Here is a 10,060-nt window from a genome sequence, read left to right as displayed (position 1 = left end):
CGTCGGATCCCCCACCTAAAAAAATGAATCCGGCGCCGCTGCATTGACAGATGGACAAATATAAATGTGACGCTGTCCCATCATGTGGGACATGCAACAGAGCGCACATGCATGAGAACAGAAAAGCACATTCTTTATTTTTGACAAACATAAAACATTCTTTATAAACTAAATGTTCATTGTACACTGTCCCTTCACTACATTTTTAAATATAAAGTGTGTCTCCTTGAACATTTAAAAACCCTCTGTAGAACTGTCTTTTTTTAGTTGACCTGCAATCCACTGGGATTTTAAGAAGAGGCAGTTCTTGGCTCTGCAAGGAAATCCTAGAGGAACTCTTCACACAGTGACAGTTGTATCACTGATTAGAGAAAAAGGTAACAGATTGCAAAGCCAAGCGTCTCCACAATGACTTAACTCAAATCTGCTAGATTTATGTGTGAATTTCAGAAGGCAGAATTTAATCAGGTGCTCTGAAAACAGCTAATTACAGACTATTGTTAATCGTAACGGAAGTGCTAAGTGTGAAGGTATATGAGCAAGTGCAAATGGGAAAGCAGATAATCTGTGAGATGAAGGTGGAACAGAGACAGGCATACATCAACTCAACAAGTTGAAAGCAAATGGTAATTATTTACATTTTAGAAAATTTCATATATTTTTTATACTACCATAAACTTCCATAAACTAAATCAGTTTGATCTCATCTGATCCAAAAAAAATCTTATTCCAGAAAAGTTTTAGGTAAATCTGTGTTTTGTTAGCTCTAGACTAAATTTACTCCTAAATTTGAGTATTTTTAGAATCTTTCAAATACCCTATACTATATGTGACAACATAAATAAAAAAAAATGTAACAAAAACAGACAAACCAACTAAATTTGTTGTTATGGCTTTTGGTTTTGGTGTATCACCATAAGGTTGTCAGTGGCTCCATCTGGCCACCCTTTTGAAAACATTCTTGGTTGTGAAGGTGTGAGTACACATTTTCTGTGGTCAGGGGATTCCATGTTTTAGCTGTCTTTTACATTACATTACCATGATGAGAAAAAATATCCAACCGTCTAGAGCAGGAGTACCCAAACATTTTTCCTGAGAGGGCCAAAATTAAAAAAACATTTTTTTCCGGAGAAGGCTAAAATTAAAATCAACCTAAGGGCCAAGGGTCAAATGCAATAGTATAAAAAATGCAATTACTTCTTAAGTAAAGTTGTTTGTTTATGATTAAGCAAGCAGCCCGTGTGGTTGCCCACATTCTTTTGTTTTCTTTTGGGGGGGTTTTTCAGCCCATGCCCATGCTCGGGCAGCAAAGGCTCATGGAACTTTTCATAATTTAAAATTTGAGGATATGGGGTCTTTTAAGGTGTGAAAATCTAGATATGGATTTAAATCTAATCTAAATGTCTCTTGTAGTGACTTGTATTTTCTATCTAATCTTAACATAATTACAATCGAGTAACCAGGACTGCTGGTGGGCCAAATCAAATGGCTTGGTGGGCCAATTTTGACCCGTGGGCCCCACTTAGGGCACCTCTGGTCTAGAGAAAATGATCATGAACCCTAACCTGTGATGTTATAGGCATGTGGCTATCTTTAATTGGGTCAAATCCAAATGTTTATGAATTGAGTTTCATTAAAATTCCATTATATGGAAATGTCATTATTGTACCTCTTCTCTTTTCTTTACATTTGCTGCCATTAGGTGCTATGTTTTGTAAATTTGATATCCCTTTTCRTTTCTATACCAATGACAAAATGACATGTGGTCAAATAATTGTCAAATTTACTTCCCTCTGAAGCACACTGATACTTGCTCTGTCCAAACTCTCATTGACTGCCTGGGCCCATGTTTATCAAACTTCTTAGAATAACTCTTAAGAATGCTGTTAAGAAGGGACTTAAGTGTAAAAAACATCTTAGCTATCAGTCCATCTCAGACCCCTAGTGGCAACTCTCAACCTTCTGAGTCCTCTGGAGCACACTTAAATATCTAGGAGAGTTAAAGTGATTCTTAGACTTAAGAATTTTGATAACTTGCTTTTACACTTAAGACTGAGAGTAGAAGCAAATCTAAGAAATGTTCAGCATTTAAGTCTAAAATTCCACTCTAAGAAGTTTAACAAATACAGGCCCAGGTAAATATCAGGGGTTGGATACCTTTAAATTTCTTAAATCTCAACGAGAACAAGACATRAATCATGTTGTTTCCATCTATTGGCACAACTTGAACCCCAACACTGACCCTTTCTGCCTGGCCCCAAACAGAGAGACAAACAGAACTCACAGAGAGCAAAACTATTTTTCTCCATTTGACTTTAGCTGCAAGTAATAAAAATACTGAGCAGATTAAGACTGCATCATACTGTGCAGCTAATGCCTTCAGTTCAACAAAGATGGATTTATYGATACACTGGATGCACTTTAGACATTTTTCCATTTTTGATCTAAATGAGATTCATTTCAGTCATTGGTCATTTCTCAGTTTGAATGAGCAGCTCCTTACAAAGTTAAATAAAACTCCAATTTGCTTTTATTTTTAAAATAAAAAAGACAAGTGGTAAGAGTTTTGATCAATCACTTAAGGAATATAACTCAGCTGTTKGGTTGCTAAAAGCAAACAAACTTGTAGCACTTGATTAAAATGTAAAAATCAGTAGTAAAAATGTTAATATGATACAATTTTAGCCATAAAATTTCAATACAAATAAAAGACCTGCGAAGAATGCTAATAAGGGCACAATGAAAACCGTGTGGTGTCAATCAAATAATATTATTTCAAACTAACTTAGAAGCAAACAGAGAGCTGCATAATTACACAGGCAGTTGGCATGACAACTAGAAAGTCTTTATTTGCCTGAGGCCCCCCAAACAGTTCATTTGCATGTGAAATCCTCCTGCTGAAATGTCTACATTTGAACTTTAGTTTTACATCCAGCTATTTAGTTTTGCCACACAGTGACTACAGCAAACCAAACAAGCATTTTAAAACATTCCTACTGGGTAGAAAACTGTGTTGTGTGAATGCACCCATACCACAAAGGAGTAGTGCTGTATCGACTGAGTCTTGAGTTCCGGTTTGCACTCGCCAACACACAGCCGGACTGAACCAGGCCGACTGTCTGGTGGAGCAGCAGCCATCTCACACACGATTCTGGAAAAAAAAAGATACAAATGAGGAGACTGAATTCTTTTATCTTTATTTTCAAAATACAATATAAGCGGCAGCTAAAAAAAATAGGTTAAATAACTATTTTTGTAATCATGCCACTGAGAAAGTGCCTAATTATGCCAGATCTCATCTGATGTCAGAAGTGAAGCAGGTTTGAGCCTGATTGTCACTTGGATGGGAGACCACCTGAGAATACTTGGTGCCATTAAAAACCAGTGTAGGAACTGCGCACACATTGGTGTACTAGTAATAGAAAATCTTTGATGGTCATAGCAAAAGATGACAAACTAAAAAAAATGACGTTGCCAGTTCATAAGGACTAAAGCCTTATTATTCTTCCATTTTTGTCACAATTTTTGGTTTGCTACTTCTGCTGTAACCCTGAAAAAACACAAACACATAAAAATATTTGTCCTGATTAAGAATAAAGGGCTATCACTTTTGGAAGTGTCAGTGACAATGGAATTTGGCAGAAACAAAATCACAAAAACATGCACAAAATTTTATTTGACAAAACATATGAGAAAATTCAACCCCACAGAAGTTTTATAAGTTAGACACACTTAACAGTAAAAACACAACTAATTAGCAGATCACAGAAAGTTGAAAATTACGCAACTGAATTGGTATTCTGATTTATAGACACTCACAGTTCAAATCCTAAGATTATTTTTAGAATTTTATCACTAAAAGTTCAACTTTGAATGTGATGCTGTTTAATATGTCTAAAATATTTGCAAACAAACCATTTCAATTTTTGACAATCTTTATAAATAAAAATGTAGATGATTTTTGTCTTCTTTCACCCAGTGTTTCTATCACAGTAGAGTAGACACAACCAAATTATCATCAACGTCCATTGAATTTGAGCTCAGAAATGTATCTTCAAACTGTTATTGAAAGGTCTGTTTAACCTGGCATACAGTATCTCCTATATAAAACACTGTAGTTTAAATTAAATAGTTTAAATAAATCAGATGCTTCTGTTCTCTTTACGGACGGCTGTGGTGGAGTGGTTAGGGGAGTCGTCCTGGAACCGGAAGGTCGCCGATTCGATCTATCCGTTTCAGTCGTTGTGTCCTTGGGGAAGACACTTCACCCGCCTTGCCTACTGATGGTGGTCACAGGGTCCGGTGGCACCGRTGCATGGCAGCCTCACTCCTGTCAGTGTGCCCCAGGGCAGCTGTGGCTACAATGTAGCTTACTGCCATCAGTGTGTAAATGTGTGAATGTCTGAAGTGTAAAACACTTTGGGGTCCAAATGGACTTGATAAGGCGCTATTTAAGTTCAGTCCATTTACCGTTTAGGAATTGTTGCAGTTTTCTGAACAGTGACTGTTTGAGGCTGTGTTTCTCTCTGCCTGACTTTTCAAAATGCTGTCAAAAAGAGAGCAGCACAGGTGTGTGGTTACAATGATGACCCCAACAAATGAATGGAAGCAGTTTAACATTTATTATAATCTTGATTCGTTTTGCCCAATTTATTCAGTCAAAATGTTGGACTTTTTGTCAGCTTAGATTTTTACTAAGGTATGTCCCAAGTGACTTCTGGGCTTTAGAGAAGGCAGCTGATGCATGGCTGAACTTGTGGCAGTAGCTGCACTGTYGCCCTTCAACAGATCTTCAGAAACATTCTTGTTTTGTTCTTTAATTAATATTGTAACTTCCAACTGATAAGTTGATTTCACTTTTTTTTATATTGATTTATATTGTAGCCTAATTGCAATCTCATCTTAGAGTTTCAGTCATTGCATTGCAGCACACATTCAGACATTGACCCTCGACACCACTCTTTAAATGAGACCAACGCCCCTCCTTCTTTTAGTACTTCAACACAATCAGACCTGACTGAAGTAAATTTTCCACCAACAACCAACCCCCTGATGTTGCCAGTGCTCTGCCTGTGGTGCAAGTTTAATGTAAAACTGGCAGTCAGATCAATACACCTCCATCACACCAGGTGATCGGGTGACACTCAGCACAGCAGGGGCTACATCAAATGACATAATAAAGTGAGGATGTGTATTGATCACTAGTGCCAGGCAGTAGAAAAAGTACAAGAAGCAATCACAGAGAGGGAAAGGAGACAGAATGGGAAGTGTGGCAGATGGCAGGGCAAGGTAGGAGGGGAGCTKACGAAGCACAGCAGATGTATTGTTTCTTTGGCGGCGATTACCTGAATTACGACAAATGACTGGAAGGGTTTGGTGGCGTAGAGGGAAACAGGTRGCAGAGGGTGGCTAAAAGAAGATTTATTCTAGAAATTTACTTTCCTCCTCACCTGAATTCTCTACTCTATTTGTTCTTTAACATACAAATTTAGAAAACATGTTTACCTTTTAAAAACTGACCACTCAAATGTATTCCCCCCTTTGTATCTTGGCAAAAAAAGGGTTATTTTTAAAATTGGAATTCTCTCTAATGGAAGCTCAATTTGGATACTGTGAAGCACGTGACTGACAAGTATCAGAAAACAAACACTAACTTAACTGCAATAAACACAAACATGACTTTTCTTTCAAAGCAAGAATGGCTTTGATACAAYACGGAGCAAATATGAATATGAATGTTATTTCCAAAATGTGTTCAGTCCTTCATGAGACTTAAATATGTCTGGAAACAACCACAAACAGTAAGACCAGAGCATGCTCATAATAAAACCGTTTTGACCCTAAAGACATTTGGAAGAAAGCCCAGCTCAAAACACCATCCCACCAGTGTCTTCAAAGTTATACTAAAGAAGTCATATGTTAGATGTTTTTTGAGCCAATCATGTTTTTTTTTTCCAAGTCCATATACTGTAAACGAATTGCCAAGTTSCCCCATTCAGATTACAGTGCTGTCAGATCACTGTGCTGCTGACAAATTGTCCGCTAAAGCCAAGTGGTACATTGTAAATTTTAATCACAACTGGCCAGTCAGTGTTTGGAGCCTTCGACACGCTGCATGTTCTGAACTCCTTCATCTTTGACACTTCACCACAGAAAAGTTCCTGTATGTTTGTATTWAACTCAGCAGTATGTTAGCAGTAAAGAAGATGATGCGAGTGAATGGCATCTGTATTGTACTCATTTTAGGATGTATGAGTWARTCATGGAGCTGTGGCTAGGTGTTTCCACCATGAAGGCAAACATAAGCCAAAAAAATTAGGGTTAAAGGTTCCTGRGAGCCATGATTGTGATAGCATATATATGCCAGCATGTAGRGCTGKGCGGTATACTGTTTTGTACCGAATACCGGTTTTTATTTTTGTTATATATGAATTTTTTGAATACCAGACATTCCGGTTTAAATAGCGGAACATTTCGTCGCGACTGCCAGTGAAATGTTGTTTCCCGGGGAACATTTTTCCTTGCTGCACCGCTATGTATTAGCATGCTAATGTTTGGAGCAGCTAGTTGCAGCTGCGAGTGGCGATTCCACTGCTTATATTGACTGATGTTTAAAAAAATCCCATTTTCGCCGTCGCTGAATGTAGTAAACACCTCTTCAGTGACGTGCACAGTTAGATTTAACGYGGTTAGTTAATATGGAGACGTTATGCTGATGGAGACTTAACGTGGTTCTATTGTGAAAAGCCCACAGGAAGTAGTTCGTAGTGGAGTTGGAATTGACTGGTGTGCAAGGTGAGTCGTGCTGATAAGCTTTAATAAATAACATAAAACAATAAACCCGATCATAATTTTTTCTTTACCCTCCTCCTTCACGACTGGACCAAAATGCGTGACTACTGTCTCCAACCACCAGTCAGAGAAGAACAGACACAGAGGAGGGAAACAGCGACAGACAGAGGTACAGTAAAAGAAAAAAAAGTCAATAAGCAGGGTTTGTACATTTTATTATCAGCTGAGCTGTGATGAAAAGAAAAATACCATCAAATACAGTGAAACCGGTGAAAATGTTGAAAATACCGTGATATAAAATTTTGATCATATCGCCCAGCYCTACCAGCATGTTTTATTTTTTTATCTGTGTGACATCTCTCTTTCACAGTGGGACTCTATTGGATTGTTTGATAACTGCTTTAAGTGATATTATAACTGAACACTGAAGTGAGTGGGTAGGGAATTATAAACAGTGGGCTGAAAAAGTATTCATTCACTTTGTCATTTTTTTCTGTTTTGTTGCCCCACTCTGCCATCAAGGACAACATTATGTCTGTCACACGCCTAACACCTCTCATATTACTAAGAACACCATCCCCACCGTGAAGCATGGTGGTGGCAGCATCATGCTGTGGGTCTGTTTTTCATCAGTTAGGACTTGTAAACTAGTCAAAGATAGATGGTGCAAAATATTGAGAAATKTATTTATTTTAGAAATAAACTGACATGAGCTTTACCTTCCACCAGTGCATTTGTGTTACATAGGTTGTTTCTTTGTTGTAACAATGCTTCATACCGTAGGAAAGCCCCTTTAATTTTCCTCTGAAATAGTGCCTGTCACACTATGACATTTTAGACAACTTATGCCAATTTATGAAAAGTTTGGAGACATCTACATTTAAAATGGAATTACAAAAAAATCAACTGGAAGCCTCTTACTGTAATGCTAACAAATTGATTATGTATCTATTTTTTATTAGTAATTTAGTGGAATTTTTTTTCGTAAGTTGGCAAATAAAACCATTATTGTGTGACAGGGCCTTCAAGAACATGCATTTGTGGGGTGAGCACTAGAGATGAGGACGTGGTTTGCACACTTGAAAATATTGCCAAATCCTCTGTGGCATTGCCAAACAGCTTTTTTTTTCTGTTGCTATCAACATTTGTTTTGAGCTACTGGTACCTGCAGGTGCTGCCCCTCAGGTACGCGGGATAGGATTTATTGTCAAGAAGAATAGTAACATCAAAAACATAATCTACCTAATTTTTATTTTTTAAAACCATTGAACCTTTTTATATTAACCTTTTATATCCATATATACATACATAAACATATATAGCGTCCTTCTGTTTACCAAGTGAGGCCCACATCACCTAAGGCCATTAAACATCCATGAGGCACTGGCTCTAAGTCAACACACATCTGCACATCTAGCCAAGAGGGAGGCAGGCTAGTTGTGAAGCGTGGGCCATGTTTCATTAGTTCAGGGTGAATGGGACAGGATTTAACGTGATGTATGCTCAGCATGAGACAATTAGGGAGGCAAACACAAGTAAACACACACAGCTGTTGTGGGATTGTCGCTGACTGGATATTAGGAGCAGTTAGAGAAACAGGGCTAGGGTGCCACAGAGGTAGAATTTTAGGACCAAACTGTTGGGACCTGTTCCAGTCTCCATTAAAGGTAAAAGATGGAGGGAAAGGCAGATTCAGTCTCCATATTCAGTACATGAAGCATTTAGAGTTTATTAGAATAAGTCATGTACAAACCAGCAGATTATATACTTTTTAACGAATGATCTGATGTTTTTACCTCTGTATTACAGAACAGTAAAATATTTCACATGGAATAGAGTTGATCCTGTCTAGCTCAATACTGAAGCAGAAACTTTTTGTGTATAATTTTGAAATGGTGAGAACATTGTTTTACTGCTATTCCCACACTACACCACAGTGTTTCCCACAAGTTGCCCATTTACTTGTGGTGKTCAGAACAATAGCACGATTTTTGTTGTTTAAAATGTTTAACAGTTTTTGAGGTTTTCCCACCAGAAGAACTGGGTAAAAACTGTATTGTTTACAGATCCAGACAACATGCTAAACAACTAAATTGCTCCAGGGCCCACAATTACTGCATTGTCATTGTGYAAATAAACCAGTATCACAAAGATCTGTTACCTTTGAATTTGYTTATTTTGGTGCATTTAATCATGAATACAACATACAGAACCCAATGTAATAAAAGTAATGATATTATGGTAAAAAATGTAAATGGTCTGAACTTATAGAAAGCTTTATCATGCCCCAACAGACCCTAAACTGCTTTACACTAGTCATTCACCCATTCACACACTGATGATGGTAAGCTACATTGTAGCCACAGCTGCCCTGAGGCAAACTGGTGTCACCGGACCCTTTGACCACCATCTGTAGGCAAGGTGTGTGAAGTATCTTGCCCAAGGACACAATGACTGAGACAGCTGAACAGGGGATCACAACTCTCTGGTTACAGGACAGCTATTATTATAATATTAAAACAACATTAAAAACAAAAATAACACATTACGCCTCCTATTCAACACAATTTATAATTTTAACATCTCTGACTTGCCAAATTTTTAAACCACTTTTATTTTTACTTATCTAAGTTTTGTCTTCAACTGCTTGTAGTTTTAACTGTCATTGAAATGTTTTTTTAACCAGCCTTTACAATTGCAGTAATTAAAGTAGAAATGTGGGAGTTTGGTCCACAAATTGGTTCATTAATCTCTGAAGCAAAGACGTCAGTCACCTGTAGGCTGAATGTGGCCCACAGGCCACCAATTGAAAAGCCCTGTGCTAGCTTGATGGTGCTCAGTGTTGCAGCTGCTGACAGTTAACTTGATAAAATAAATATGTTAAGTACCTCTAACAATTCAGATGGAACTGCTTTCATTCAACAAATGAGTAACAAGAAGAGTTTGAAAATAAACGTCTCTCACACTAATCTTGTTTGTGGGACTTACTGTTCTGCAATGATGTAACCATCTTCTACAGGGGTGCATCTGACACCCGCCACATCGACATTGTCCACCAAGTCGGAGAACGCTAGACCAAGGTTGGTGCCGTATATAGTCACCCGYGTGCCTCCCTCTGGTGGTCCAGCCACTGGGGTCACCTGTAGAGGTACAAAACAAACTTGTAAGAAATGTTTACTGCTAAAAAGTAGATTGGAACATAACACTTTTGCTCGTGTGTGTGTGTGTGTGTGTGTGTGTGTGTGTGTGTGTGTGTGTGTGTGTGTGT

The 10,060-nt window shown here is 37.9% G+C and overlaps 1 protein-coding gene across 1 annotated transcript in view; it reads right to left on the bottom strand.

The window, feature by feature from the left end:
• LOC106527772 (plexin-A2) overlaps positions 1–10,060 on the bottom strand; it is a gene marked incomplete at its 5' end in the record, with an annotated part of 281,724 nt that overhangs the window by 84,084 nt on the left and 187,580 nt on the right. The window contains 2 exon segments of the mRNA XM_014022759.1: positions 3,034–3,151; positions 9,781–9,932. Of these exon segments, the coding sequence (XP_013878213.1) occupies positions 3,034–3,151; positions 9,781–9,932 (270 nt within the window).

Source organism: Austrofundulus limnaeus, unplaced genomic scaffold (genome assembly GCF_001266775.1).
Source record: "Austrofundulus limnaeus strain Quisiro unplaced genomic scaffold, Austrofundulus_limnaeus-1.0 Scaffold342, whole genome shotgun sequence".
NCBI classification, from domain to species: domain Eukaryota; kingdom Metazoa; phylum Chordata; class Actinopteri; order Cyprinodontiformes; family Rivulidae; genus Austrofundulus; species Austrofundulus limnaeus.
Note: the sequence above shows the minus strand (reverse complement) of the source record. Positions and strands in the feature narration are given on the sequence as shown.